General features: G+C 41.6%; 1 protein-coding gene across 2 annotated transcripts in view; it reads left to right on the forward strand.

Annotated features, from left to right (window-relative positions):
* CUL4A (cullin 4A) overlaps positions 1-15,480 on the forward strand; it is a 66,388-nt gene that overhangs the window by 25,142 nt on the left and 25,766 nt on the right. For both annotated transcript variants that reach the window (XM_053659919.1, XM_037140716.2), the window contains exons 6-11: positions 541-703; positions 1,263-1,352; positions 3,138-3,220; positions 8,724-8,791; positions 10,897-11,015; positions 13,985-14,177. In XM_053659919.1, coding sequence (XP_053515894.1) covers positions 541-703; positions 1,263-1,352; positions 3,138-3,220; positions 8,724-8,791; positions 10,897-11,015; positions 13,985-14,177 — 716 coding nt within the window. The remainder of the gene's footprint in view (positions 1-540; positions 704-1,262; positions 1,353-3,137; positions 3,221-8,723; positions 8,792-10,896; positions 11,016-13,984; positions 14,178-15,480) is intronic.

The following is a 15,480-nucleotide window of genomic DNA, read 5'->3' on the forward strand; positions in this document are numbered from 1 at the left end:
AGTGAACTGAGGAAGTAAGAACTCTTAAAACCACATTTTAATGTCAGTTCTCTGATTGGAAGGGCCAGATAGAGGAGAGAACCAAGTGCCAGGGAGGAACAGCTAGATGACAACCTCTGTAGAGGGACCAGAGATACAAAAGGGAAGGACACAGAGGGGCTGGTGAGGGCACTGGAGCAGGTTGTGTTCCTGAACCCTTGAGCATCTCTGTTCACGCCCCCAGAAAGAATGGTGTGAATTGCGGTTTTTGCAAGATTCACATACTTTTGGTGACATGCTTGACCTAGTAAAGCCTCAGCACTCCTCGTGCAACAGTGGCCTACCTGTCCCAGGAAAATGTAACGGCCTTGATAAGGGCGGAAACACGAGGCACACTAGACTGGCCAAAAATGGAAAATAAAAATTCTTGACACCAGGATGTAGAGAATTAGCAAAAGAACCGATTTGGGATGATACTCATAATGCAGCTAGAGAGAGCATCACCTAAAATTTCTAAAAGGTGAAACTAAAATAGAGTTTGGTTTTTTATTGTTTGTACAGGGATATGGGATTAGAACTATTTAGAAACCATATTATTAGTGATAAAATGGTTCAGAGTAAAACTGTTGATGGAATTCTGCTGTTGATTGAAAAAGAAAGAAATGGTGAAGCTGTTGACCGAAGTCTATTACGAAGTCTGCTGAGTATGCTCTCTGATCTTCAGGTAAATATCTCATTGTTCTACATGTACTACCAATAACTTTTAATAGTATATAAGAAAAAAATTGGGTCCCTGCCTAATTACTAACACCAAAATAAATGAATGTACCAAAGATTTAAGTGCAAAAAAAAGAGATCATAGAAGCATTTGTTGAAAATATGGGAGCTTTTTTTTTCAACCCCCGGAAAGTGAACGGCCCTTAGACTAACACCGCACCTCGAGCCACAGAAGGAAAGACCCTTTACGACATGGGCCCAGTGCTCTGTAGAAAAAGGACGAGGCGGTGCTCTCAGAAGAGAGCGGTGAAGTGGGCTGGGCTGCCCCAGTCAGCTGAGTACAGGTCAGCCAGCCAGGAATCAGCTGACCCAAGGTTAGCTAAGCCTCTGGGGTCAGCTACACAGGAGGCAGCTGAGCTGGTCTGCGAGGCCTCAGCCAAGGAATGGCAGGTACAGGCAGCTTATTAGTACAGGCCACTGCAGCTGTGCTCCCTTGAAATTTGGGGTACACCAACACTTCAAAAGGTAGTTTTCCTTACTGGTTGATAACTCTGCTCATTTCTTAGGTATACAAAGATTCGTTTGAACTGAAATTTTTGGAAGAAACAAATTGTTTATATGCTGCCGAAGGCCAAAGGTTGATGCAGGAGAGAGAGGTGAGACGACAAAATGTTTGTTTCTGAATCGCCTTATTTCGTTTCCATAGATGTGCATCTAAGTGTAATTTCTGAATGCTTTTTCTTTTTTTGAAAGGTACGTCTTTTCACACATGCAGACATTTTATTGAAAATTTTTTGAAAGCTACAGTGTGGCTGAAATCCTCGTTAATGAGCTTTATTCTTATTATAGTAAGAATTTAATTTCTTTCCCTTAGAAACATTTTTTGCCTTCTCTCCAAATAAAAAAAGGTGGTAAGATAGCTCCTGAAAGAAAGTATGTAAAGGAACTTAAGTTGAAGCAAGAGGTAAATCTTAAGTATGAAAGATGACTATTTAACACATGAAAAATTGTTACATATGTGACTCATTAAAAAAAATTACCCCAGAAGCCATGTGAAATACATAGTGATACAAATCCAAAAAACTTGACAGTCAGTTTTGCAGGTGTTAGAGCACAGTCTTAGAGGAAGCCCCTGGGGACCGTCACCCAGATGGTACTTGATACTGTGCAGGGTGAACCTGACCATTGTTTCCTTCATCTTACTGAGTTGGCCAAGAAGTCTGTTTAGTTTTTTCCATAAAATAAAGACACATTTTTTATTTTCACCAACAACTTTATTGATTTGGATATTTTGAATTTGTCAGCTATCTTCCATGTGGTATAACTTTGATTGTTCCCAGTTAACGTCTCAGTTTGATTGCTATCAACGTCAGCTGTTCTGTAGCTGACCGTGGAGAATTGTCCAGTGAGAATCTCCCACACAAAGCTTCGCAGACCACTTTCAACACATTTGATCAGTCACAGCACTTTTTCCGTATAATGCACAAATCGTTTTTTGCGTTTCCAGTGGCGTTTTTACCTTTCTTGAAATAATAAGGTGTAATATGCCGAAAATGTTGTATATTTTCTTCCATCTTAAGTATTAAAATAGCTGCACAAAAATACACCAATTTTGATTTTTTTTTTTAATCCACACTGATACAACAGTTGTCCCAGTACAATCTCAACATAATTGCTCCAAATGAAGTTAAAGACAACTAAATGCTACTAGAGCCATTTTACAGGGAAAAAACAAACTTTTTGGCCAACCTAGTGCATTTGAAGAAGGAGTTTCATGTCAGATACCAGGCCTGGCTGCTGCTGCTAGATCAGAACCTCAAAGACCTGTGTTACTGGGTTTTTCCTGCACTGTCAGATGGCAGCAGGGGCACGCTTTGCCCCTGGAAATGTGAAGTGCACTTTCAGATCTTCTGCAGTCACGCTGTTCGGCACCCCCAAATGAACAGCCCGTCTGTTGATTAGTTTTTGCTGATCCCTTTGTGTGGGGACCATGGGGTGCCATTAGGCTCTGTAACCTCTGACCCAGGTGCTGCTGCTTACGTGTTCATGAAGCCTCAGTGATGGGGGTTATGCATGACATCAGTCCCCAGGAACTGCTGCTCACCTGTCTGTGGAGCCTCAGTGATGGAGGGCCCTGTGGCATTGTCCCTGGGACTGCATTGTGAACAGGGCACAGTAGTGCAGTACTGCCTTGGCCCTAGTTCTAGAGGTTAATTTTAGTCTCCAGAATTGAGTGTAAGGAAACATCTCTATATTTCACCCTAGTCTGCATACACTTTCCACTTTACCTCTCCTCTACCCCTATTAATCTGTGTTAATATTTGGTTTGAACATATATTTTGCTTCAAAAAAAAGATTTATAAGGAAAACAGTATTTCAGCTTCTTGGGTAGAATCAAGAATCTTTTTGTTACTGACATGTTTAAATGTTTTGTTTGGAAGGTTCCAGAATATCTTAACCATGTAAGTAAACGTTTAGAGGAAGAAGGAGACCGAGTAATCACATATTTAGACCACAGCACACAGTAAGTACTGTTTATTTTAGTTTTTGCAATTCAGTCTAGGTGGAACCTTTTCCTGGCTGGTTTTTGAAATTCCGGTAAACGTCCGGTAAATCTTTGTAGACTCATCCAGTACTATCTCAGAGTATTTTTGCTCGTAGCATACTTTACTTATATTATTTTTGATTTACACAGCACTTGTAAGGTAAACTGCTTTTTCATGAATTATCATCCAAAGGGAGTAATTCAAGCTGAGTACTTGACATTTTTGGGTCTTGCGACAAGGTGTTCTATTTATGTTAATGGGATGTAATTGAATGTTAGGCAATTTTGATTGTAATCTTTTTTAAGGTATAATTTATTGATTAGGCTATTACAGTTTTCCCATTGTTTTTTCTCCCTTTTATCCCCCTCTGCCTAGAACCCCTTTCCCTCCCGCATTCGCCCCTCCTTAGTTCATGTCCAACGGTTACACATGTAAGTTCTTTGGCTTCTCTGTTTTCTATACCTCCCTCTGTCTATTTTGTGCCTACCAATTATGCTCTTACCTCCCTCTGTGTATTTGGACTAGACTAGAATAATCTGCCTATGTGTGTGCTCCAATAAAAGACTGTCCCTTCTTAACCAGTTTCCACCCCCAAAATGTCAGCTTTGGAAACTGATTGCCTGGTTTGGTACTTTGTTGGGAACAGCATTAAGGTCTGGCAAGGAACACCCTGGCTCATAAGTTTCAGGCATTCATAGCTTTTCAACAGTCCCTCACAGTCTTCAGTTAGATTGGCAGTGACATTTTTTAAAAAATAAAATATTCTAGACACAGAAATGAATCACTCGTTGTTTGTTCTATCCATTATTTCACCATTTACCCAACAAGGCCCCAAATTTTAACAAAACCAATCCTACTCAGCTCCTTCCCTTACCACCCTGCCCACCCCTGTGGGGGAGCTTTGCCCACAGAGCCCCCCTGCCCACTGTGGATGAGAATCAGTCTACCAAGACATGATCTGCTTGGGGAGGAAAGGTGGCTGATCTCAATGGAGAAGGATCAGGAGCCTATTTCTCATTGGGCTTTTATTGGGTTAATTTGCATAGGAATACAGGGTGTATACATAAAGCTCATCAATCATTGTCAGGCAGTAAGGATCAAACAATAGATAACATTCAGAGAACTCTTGAGGGTTTATTCTGAGTCAGGGTTAGTTAGCTAAAGGGCCATAAAACTTTGGGGAAACAAACTTATTCTATGCTTGGACCCTTATTATTTAAATTGAGTGCATTTTAGCAAAGTTGGTTTCATAGGATTTTATGCATTCTTTCTTAAGCCTGATTGCCCTGGGGAACCTGCCCTTTCCAGCACAGGGCCACATCCACCTCTGGCATTGTTTCAGGCTTAAGTCAGGCAGGGGAAGTAAGGCAGCCAAGAGATTAGGAGACCTCTTGCAGACAGAATGAGGACTCAGGCTATGTAAAAACTGAGGGGCCACGGTCCATCACCCCTTTTTCTGTAACCCCCACGAAGCCCTTCCCTGAGGGCCCCTTCATGACCATTTCTGTCTTAGGTCGTCCCTCCTTTGAGGAATCGTACTGTCATTGGCTAACCAGTCATCTGCCCTGTACCAAGCAGGGTGAAGTAAAACGTGGCAGAGGCGGTGCCCCTGCAAGGAAAATAAGCTTTGTCTCCCTAATGGCTTATGGTCCCAAGGTCTTTTTATTCACCCTTAGCCATGGGGGGTTATAGCTGCTGAAATCAGGCAAGGCGGTTCCTAACACACCCCTAAATAATGCACCTGGAATAGCCCAAACTACACACATATTTTGCTGTAAAAATGCAGTTAACACTATTAGGAAGAAGGCTGTGGGTTGTGGAGATGCTCTTTGAAGATCTACAGTAACTTTTTGCTCTTCCCCACACCCATTCTACAAGTTTTGTCTTTCATAGAAGGCCCTTTGCTTTTCTCAGCAAAGTGGAGAATGGGTTACCTTGAAACACTTATGCTCCTTCCCCTCCTCTTGGATGGGTGTGCAAACCATACAGCGTGGAATGGGTTTACAGCACTTGGGCTGCTGCAGGGCACAGAAACTATGTTCGTTTTTCCAAAGACATCTCAAGCCATCTCTATGGTGTCAAGAGAAGTAGACTCCTTCCTCTCCCCCCTGGAAACCCACAGTCATATGTGACAGGGGCTGGTACTCCAGAGAGGTAATTCTTTTTTGTCATCTTTTTTGTCATTCTCCAAGGGGTAGGAATGTCATGTCAGCCTCTCCTCATAGAAGGATGTGGCAACCTGGGGGGCACCTGACATTGGCTTCCTTGGCTGGGACCATGTCAGCCTCATCAGAGTTTTCCCATTTCCCCAGGACCGAGTTCTCCCCAGGAGTCTGCCTCCTATAATCCGCTCTGGCTCTAAACACCGGGCAAAGCCTCGTGACTTTTCTGACTCTTCTTTCTTCTTTGGTTTGCTCTCCTCTCCTTTACCTTCAGAATCAGAGATAGATTTGTGCAGGCTGCTTCTGATTTATCTCTCATGCAGTTTTCTGTGACTGTAGAAACTGGCCAATGAGGTTGGGGCAGTCCAGGTTCTCTCCTGGCTCCCGCGTGTTGTCCTCACCTGGAGCCCTTTCATTTGAGGAAGTGCTCCACCTTGCTCTTTATACTCGATGGTGTGAAACTTTTTCCACTGCATATTCCTTTTTCTCCTCTAGCACCTCCCCCACTTTCTTGTTCTTTTGTTTGCTCCATGCTGTACCCACCAGCTTTCTGGTATAAAGGGTGACACTGCCCAAAGCAGTGCGCAAGAGCATGAAAGGAATCATGCCCAGCTACCAGCCCATTGCGTTGGGCAGGCCAGAGGAGTGCTGCCAGAAAAGCAGCAGGCTGGGTGGCTGCAGCTGAGCCCCCACTGAAGTGGCATCCCGAAGGCCCCCACCAGCGACCCTCCCTTCTGCTGAACCAAAAAATAATTTTCAAAGAACACAGAGGGAGACCAAGGAGAAACAGCCCACACCTGCCTTAGAGACTGGGCTCTGAGCACCCCTTCCAGACTCAAAGCCATACATCCCACCTGCCTTCATTCAGAGCACAGCAGGTGATAGTACAGATGAAAAGTGTGCTTGAGAGCTGCAGTCTCTCAGTGCTGTACTTTGTGACCTACCCCCTTACTGATCCACATGAAACCTCATGCAAAGAACACACCCAGGTCACTCCGCAGGCTCTGCCCTAGGGACCTGTGCCTCTCAGCGTGAGTCTCCTGAAAGGACCCATAGATGCTGTGGCAGGAATTCTCTTACTACAAATCAGTGAACTGTTCCTGTAGTTCATGTAATCAGTCTGTAAAAGGAACTCAGATGCTATAGTTCATTCCCCACGGCTGCTCCTGAGCTCTGCTCACCTCTAAGTGTTATCTGCCCCTGGGCTCACCATCTGTCATCACATCTAGGCTAGGGCAGGCACTCCGTGAACTGTTGAAATGAAGAAGGATTTAAGTTTTTTGCCCTGCAGAACTAAAGCCTAGGCCACACACTGTTAAGAAGAGGTGATTCAGTCTGGCTCGTGTGGCTTGGTTTCTGGTCAGGGCACATGCCGGGGTTGTGGGCCCGGTCCTCAGTTGGGAGAGTGCGAGAGGCAACCCATAGATGTCTCTCTCTCTCTCTCTCACTCTTTTCTTTCCTTCCCATCTCTCTAAAAATAAATCAGTAAAAATCTTTTTTTAAAAAAGTGATCTGTGAGCACATGAAAAGGTGCTCAATATTGTTAGTCATCCTGGAAATGCAAATCAAAACCACAATGCAGTACCACTTAGCCCCACCAGGATCACTGTAATAAAAAAGGGAAGCAGCGGTCAAAAACATTGGTGAGGATGTGGAGAAATTAGAATCTCTTGCATTGCTTGTGGGAATGGAAACTAGGTCAGCTGCTGTGGGAAGCAATCTGGTATTTCCTAAAAATGTTTAACAGAGTTACCATATGATTCTCCAACCTACCAGTTCTATTCCTAAATATAGAGAGGGATGAAAACACATCCATACAAAACTTGTACACAAATGTCCATAGGAGCATTATTCATAATAGTCAAAAAGTGGAAACAACTCATTGTCCGCTGATGACTGGGTAAAATAAAATGGAATGTTATTGAGTGATAAAGAAGATGGAGTGTCAACACCTGTTTCACGTGAATGAACCTTAACAACCCTATGCTAAGTTAGAGAAGCCAAACATAGAAGACATGATGTCATTTATAGACAAGGTTCAGAATAGGAAAATCTGTAGAAATTACTGTCTTCCTCTGACCAGGAGGCAGGATGGGTGGATGGAGAGAATGGAAGTGCTGATGGGGATGAAGTTTCTTTTAGGATGATGCAAATGTTCTAAAATTACATCATGGTGATGGTTATACAACTCTGTAAATATACTGAAAACCATTGAATCGCACACTTCAAATGGGTGGATTTTATGCCGTGATAATCTTTATTTCAAATAAAGCTGTTAAGACAAAAAGCAGCAGCAGTGACTGACCCTTCTTACTGTCCCTCTGTGACTTCTTCCTTTCTGTGCCCCCGGCCCCCTGGCTCCCCTGGGTCACTGCTTCTCCTTCTGAAGGCAGACTGGAGACCATGCTGATGGCTCACTGAACTTAACTCCCAGCTTCCCCACTCACTGGCCTATGATCTAGGCAGGCCACACCATCCGAACTCTTGTTTCCATGTCTGTGGGATGGAGACCAGAATGTCTGCTGCGCCTTTCTCTTGGGTTGCTGTGAGGTTTAATTATGATGATACGTTGAGAAGTTCTTATAAAATGACTTGGGAAGATGGCCAAAATTAATAATCTTTGGCATGAAGTAGATACTCTCTGATATTTAAAAAAAAAAAAAGTTGTGAACAATGAACCCAGGAAGAATAATTGGTTGTGTCCCTGTGATAATGGCAGTCACACTTGCTGAATTTCCCAATTTTCAAATATTGTGGGTATGATGTTCAACTTAATGGAGGCGCTTCCATGAGATGGATTTTGATAAATGACAATGGTAGAAAGCAGACAGAAGCGAGGACAGAGAGGCTTAGCTGTAACAGTAGGAGGCAGAGTTTTACAGCACCTGGAGAAGTGATTGGCGTGGAAGAAGAAGGCAGAAATGCAGTAGCAATCCAAGAAGTAATGTACATAATGGAGGGCAAAAGTAAAATTCGAGTAATGACTACAGCATGAATGCCAACTGCCATGCAAATGTGGGAGCACACTTTTATCACAGGGTGGGGCACACTTGCCTATCTTCTGGTGTCGCCTTTCCCTGCATTCATTGGTCCGTTTATGTGGTTCAGTAAATTGTTTTTAGAAATACTTCAGGGTCTGTGTTAACAATGGTGGCGACTGTCCATATGTGAGGGAAATGCTTGTCCTGTAACCCTTTGGTTTCTGATTGATTGGCTCCATTGAGTATCTGTGTGAAGAGTAAACCCCCCATCTTTTACTGTTAACCGAAGTCTCTCCTTTAACCTTACTTCTGACATGTTCTCTTTTTGCCTTCTATAGGAAACCACTGATTGCGTGTGTGGAGAAACAGCTATTAGGAGAACATTTAACAGCAATTCTGCAGAAAGGTAGGTTCCCCTAACTCTTGTGTCAATTAAAGTGAATGATAGTCCTCAATTTATTAAAAAAGTGAGTGAAACACTGCAAATGAAAATGTAAGGACATCTGTCATTTGTTATAAGACTATCTCTAAAAATCATTAAAAATAGTGAGCATAGTAATTAGCCTTTGAGAAATTATTTAGGAAAAATGTTGAAAGGCATGTGGTAGAACTACAGTTTATGCTGAAGTCAGATGAAATACTGTCTAGGCTAAAAGGTTCCAAGAGACCCTTCAGACTACAAATAGCTCGCAGCTGGGTACTTTTTCAGTACTCGTCTTCCTTCCTTTTTGCCATTGTCCCAGTGCACTGACATACAGGTGATGCTCAGAATGCTCCTGCAGATGCAGGTGTGCTTCATTGGACAGGCTTCCTCCCCATGCCCTTTGAGCAGCTAAATGTCCAATGAATGACCAGATACATGGTCTGCTTAAGCCAGAGAACTGTACACTCTCCTACCCTGACTCCCCTGGAAAATAGGCAGACAGAAAATAGAACACATTACATTGCTAATTTTATATTCCCCTTGTGATCCTAAAGCTTTAAAGAGTAATTGAAATGTGGGTGCCTTGCAACAACAGTGAGACTATTTAAAACACTCTAGTACTTAATGTTACTTTTTATAACTCTTAAATATTTAATGTTACCATTTGAAAGTCGTTTTCGGAACTACGGAATCTTGTTTCAAGATACTGGAAGTCTTAAAATTTAACTTTGGGAAGGCCCTAAATAGCACCCAAATATATTCATTTGTATTCTACTTCCCCAGATAGTCAAAGTGGAACTTCCAAGTGAAACCACAGTAAGGCCGAAAGGGGAGAGCATTGCATTATTGAGCACCCACTGTCTTTCACGTACATATCTTCTGGTTCTTGAACAACCCAATTGAAATCCTTATCCCCATTTTACAAGTGAGAAAACTGAGGCTAACAGCAGCTTGACGTTGGTGCTCAAGTCACATCTCCTAAGCCAGGAGCCAGGGTGCAAGTCTGGATGTCTTTCTCCTTACACCTCACTAGAACCTGGACAGCTGGTGTACTTGCACACAAATGAGGTCCACCTAAGACAAATGCATTCAGAACTCACACTAGGCATTTTCTTTTTTTTAAGCCAATCATTTTATAAGAGAAAAGGACATCAAGTAAACAGAACTTTGTATATTTGTTTCAAGAAAATGGTGTCTTATATATGTAGGAGTTTAATTTAAATTTTATTAGAGGCATTTAAAAAGCTGTAAATTTTGAATTCTTAAAGAAAACATTATTTAGAGATTCAGTAAGATCAATTATACAATAATTTGCACCAGTAGATGAAAATGTAATTCAGAGAAATGGCAAACATTGGAGTCCTTACTACGGGTCTTAATTGCAACCCCCAATGCACTGGGCGCACTTTTCAACCACCTTCAGTGTGCACAGGCCGTGCCGCTCACGGAAGGGCCCGCAGCTCCGAAGTGGCGCCACCAGCTCTCAGCTTCTCTGACTTACCTGCCTCTTATCCTAAAGCAGTACTGAGAAAGTCTCCTGTGGAAGTTCTTCTGATGGTGGGATGGTTTTAGAAAATCTTTGTAAATTTTAAATACGTAAAATGGGGAAAACTTTTAAAATGCTATGTTAAGTACTTCAAAATATCAAATACATAATAAGTGTTTTTCTTTCAGTTTCTTATGTATGTAGATAAAATTATTCATCTAAAAGATTAGATTTGATAGCTTATCCTTTGACAAATACACTTTTGGACTGATGGACTAAATCAGAAGGAAGCTGGAATCATGAACCTCCTAGGTCAGAGAGTTGGTGTGAGCATTTTTCAGATCATTGCTACTGGATTAAAAGGGCTTTAGTGACATGAAGAAATCAGGTATGTGTCTCCCAGCACGGTCAGAAAGCTGAGATTCACCTGATAGGATCTATCTCAGATACTGCCCTAGACCAACTGCCCTGTGTAGGTAGAAGCAGTACTCCCTAAATGTCTACATTAAGTATTTTTTGTGAGGCACACTGTATTCTAGTATAGTTGTTACTCATGTTGACTTGCTGATGTGCTATGCTAACATTTACTGTGGGATCTCAGGACTCGATCACCTACTTGATGAGAACAGAGTGCCAGACCTCACTCAGATGTACCAGCTGTTCAGCCGAGTGAAGGGCGGGCAGCAGATCCTGCTGCAGCACTGGAGCGAGTACATCAAGGTGTGTGGGGCTGTCTTCACACTGACACTGTCTGTTTTATGCAAGGGGTGGCGGCCCATCTCGAGGATACTGCAGGCCCCTGGCAGAGTGGGCCGACTGGCAGTACCTCTGTTTTTTCACCTCAGGTGATCAGGCAGAAGGTAGTCTTCCATTTCCTTCCATGTCACGTGTGCAAACTTTTTTATAACACCAACAGTGATGAACACCATCCAGGCATAAACATGACTTAAAAGGCTATTTATCCTCAGCATAAGCACATACATTTAATTTTATGTCGTGTTTTCAAAAAGTAGTCATTTTTTTGTGAATCTGTTTTTTGTACTTGGTCTCATGCCTTTGCACAGTGAGAACTATTGACACCCTTTGGTAAGTCAAGTTGGTGTGTATGCTACTTTATTTCCTGGCAATCTAGGAAATAAACATACTTTTTCAAGTTTCTATAGCATGCATATGAGTACTGTATGGTTATGAAAAAAGGCAACAGGAGGAATCCTTGCAGTGTTTGACCATGGTGATGGGTGCACAAACCTGCACAGGTGATAAAGTCTAAAGAACGTAATCCATGCACAAATGAATCACAGTTAAAGCTGGGTGAGTTGGGTAGAGTGTATCAATACCAATATCCTGGAGGCGATGCTGCTCCGTAGTTTTGCCAGATGTTACAACACGAGAAAATAGGTGGTTTATGGGGGATCTCTTTCCTATTTCTAACCGCATGTGAATCTCTAATTATCACAAGGAAAATGTTAAATAAACGAAGATAAACTTGCCCTGTCTGGTGTGTCTCTGTGGTTTAAGGACTGGCCTGTGAACCAAAAGGTTGCCAGTTCAATTCCCAGGCAGGGCACATGGCTGGGTTGTGGGCCACGTCACCATTTGGGGGCATGTGGGATGCAACCAATTGAGGTTTCTCTTGCATATCAGTGTTTTTCTCCTTCTCTTTATCCTTCCTCTCCCCTCTCTCTAAAAATTAAAATATTTTTTAAAGTTTCTGTTTGTTTGTTTGTTTAAGATAAAACTTTCAGGCTGCTTTCTGGAATATCAGACCTGAGGTTTCATACCAGTCTGCATGTTGAAAGCTTGCACACACACACATAACACCACCCCACAATTCTGTACAGCGATATGAGCTTCGAGTCATGTTCTGACAAGCTGGATTAGCAGTGGAGCTTTTCATTGAGGAACAGCTAATAGAAATTTAGAGTTTTGCTGGCAGTAGCCCTGAGGGGACAGCAATGGGTGCTGAGCACATAAAGTTCCCCTTCACAGTTTTTGATTTGGGTAGTAAAAGGCATAGTTTCTGAGTGTTCATTAGTGATAAGGAGTTCCACTGTGGCAGAATGGGAGATTAAGTCCAGCAGCGTGTTACTATCAAAATAAAGTTCATCCTTGCAGTGTGCATACATTATTTTTAAATGCAGTCAGTATAGTTGGTAGAGTGAGAAGTAAATCCCTCCTGCCCCGGCAGTCATAGTGGCCAGAAGGTATTTATGCTAATTTATTTGTACCTTTTCACCAATAATCTGCCTCCGTGTGCATAAATGATGTCTAAGTATAAATATATACTTAAGACCAGTTTTTCAAAAAAAATAATGTTGATTAATTGTATTTAATACCTCTTCAGCTGGTAGTTTATTCAAATAGCTGATTTGTCACACAGTCTTTGAGTAATGTTTAATGTAGCATTTTTGTTTTTAGTTTTTATTTATTTTTAGAGAGAGGGGAAGAGAAGGAAAAAGAGAGGGAGAGAAACATCGGCATGTGGTTGCCTCATACATGTCCCTCACAGAGAACCTGGCCTGCAACCCAGGCATGGGAATCAAACCTATGACCCTTTGGTTTGCAGCTCACCCTCGATCCATTGAACTGTACCAGCCAGGTAGTGTAGCATTTTTTAATTAGGAATACAGGTTAAACACTCTGGAGAGTGTTGAGCTCAGCTGGTTGGAGCATCATCCCATATACCAAAAGGTTGAAGGTTCTATTCCCGATCAGGGCATATACTTATGTTGTGGATTCAATTCCCAGTCAGAGCACATGTGGGAGGCAGCCAATCAGTGTTTCTCTCTCACTCTCCCCTTTGACACCCTCCCATCCCTCCCTTTCTTCCTCTCTCTCTAAAATCAGTGAACATGAAAAACATTACAGGCTAAAAACCATGCTGTTTATAATTAGGAATGAAGGAGAAAGAAAACTGTACTCAAGAAGTCCAAATAGGTGTATTGGGTTAATGGGAGTTAATACCTGTTTGAGGAATTGATAAGTAAAGGTTCTTCAAAAAGCAACAGAAAATTTTCAGTAATTTATAAATCCTTCTGGAAGTAGAATTGTAACACTAACGCATTTTTTATAGAGGTCCCCCCTCTTATCCTTATTTTCACTTCTTGCAGTTTCATTTACCTGCAGTCAGCTGCATTCCAAAAACATTAAATGGAAAATTTCAGAAATTAGTGATTTGTGAGTTTTAAATTGGGAGCCGTTACAAGCAGCATGGTGAAATCTCAAGCTGTCCCACTTAGGAAATGAATCATCCTTTTGTCTAGCATGATATCACTACCTGCCTATAGGTCACTTAGTAGCCTGTCATGGTATCACAGTGCCTTTGTTTAGATAACCCTTATTTTTACTTAATAATGGCCCAAAATGCAAGAGTAGTAGTGTTGGCAATCAGGTAATGCCAAAGAGGAACCTTCAGTTGTATGTACATATAGGGAAAAACATAGTGTATGTGTAGAGCTCAGTACTCTCCATCCAGAGATTGGATGGTTTCAGGCATCCAGTTGGGATCTTGGGATGTATTCCCCAAGGATAGGGAGGAACTACTTAATTCCTCCCTATTATTTACTTAATTTTTAGAATACTGACAATTTATGAAATTTGTACACTGTCATGATTGTTTGATAGCAGGAGAAAATAAGTGTGTAGTATCACCGGCCTATTGATGACTTAGTATGTTTGTGTTTTTATAGACTTTTGGAACAACAATTGTTATCAATCCAGAAAAAGATAAAGATATGGTGCAGGACCTGCTGGATTTTAAGGACAGAGTGGACCATGTGATAGAAGTGTGCTTTCAGAGGAACGAGAAGTTCATCAACTTGATGAAGGAGTCGTTTGAAACATTTATTAACAAGAGGCCCAATAAGCCCGCTGAACTGATCGGTAAAAAAACGTATTTCTATACCTTTTTATTTAATATGGGAAGGTAAGGCATAACTCAAGCATGTTTTTTCTCAAAATATTCAAGCTCCTCGTGGAGGGAGGGAAGGACTCGTATCACAACTTATTAGGGGACACTTTTTCAAAAAGCCATATACACGTGTGTGCATGTATATGTACTTTTTTCTATTTATTGAATTTATTGGGGTGACCCTGGTTAACAAAATTATACAGATTTCTGCTGCCAATTCTAGGACACGTCATCTGTACACTGTATTGTGTGTTCCCCACACCAGGTCCCATCTCTGTCCATCCCCATCTATCCCTGCTCTGACTCCCTTCACCACTCCCCTGGCCCCAGCAGTCATCCCACTGTTGTCCATGTTCGTGAAGTATTTTTTCTTTCTGTTTTGCTCAGTTCCTCCACCCATATACATATGTTTTGTGTATGTGTGGAGGGGGGGTATTTCTATAAGGGAGAGAATGTAGTAGTAATTCCATAAAAACTGAGGTTTAACTTCACAAAAGAAAAAGGGGACAATAAAGATTTAGTGTAGTTTGCATTTCCTGTTCTAACACCCAGAGCTATTTTTTTTGTAAAGATGAACTTTGATTCTTTTTAAAAAATATATATTTTATTGATAATGCTCTTACACTTGTCCCATTTTCATCCTTTATTCCCCTCTACCCTGCACACTCGCTCCCACCTACCTTGCCCCCCTTTAGTTGATGTCCATAGGCCATACATATAAGTTCTTTGACTTCTACATTTCCTATACTATTCTTAACCTCCTGGTGTATTTTCTACCTACCATTTATACTAGTTATTCTCTACCTTTTCCCCTCTCTCCTGCTCCCACTCCCCTGCAGGTAACTCTCCGTGTGATCTCCATTTCTGTGATTCTGTTCCTGTTCTAATTATTTGCTTTGTTTTTTCTTTTTGTTTTAGGTGTGGTTATTAATAACTGTGAGTTTGCTGTCATTTCACTGTTCATATTTTTATCTTCGATAAATCCCTTTAACATTTCATCTAATAATGACTTGGTGATGATGAACTCCTTTAACTTAACCTTATCTGGGAAGCACTTTATCTGCCGTTCCATTCTAAATGAAAGCTTTGCTGGATAGAGTCATTTTGGATGTAGGTCCTTGCCTTTCATGACTTAGAATACTTTTTTTCAGCCCTTTCTTGCCTTCAAGATCTCTTTTGAGAAATCAGCTGATTTCTCTTGCTGCTTCTAAGATTCTCTCCTTCAGTTTAATCTTGGGTAATATAATTATGATGTGCCTTGGTGTGTTTGTTCTT

This window comes from Artibeus jamaicensis, unplaced genomic scaffold, assembly GCF_021234435.1.
Source record: "Artibeus jamaicensis isolate MK-2021 breed Jamaican fruit bat unplaced genomic scaffold, CSHL_Jam_final scaffold_833, whole genome shotgun sequence".
In the NCBI taxonomy this organism is placed as follows: Eukaryota; Metazoa; Chordata; class Mammalia; order Chiroptera; family Phyllostomidae; genus Artibeus; species Artibeus jamaicensis.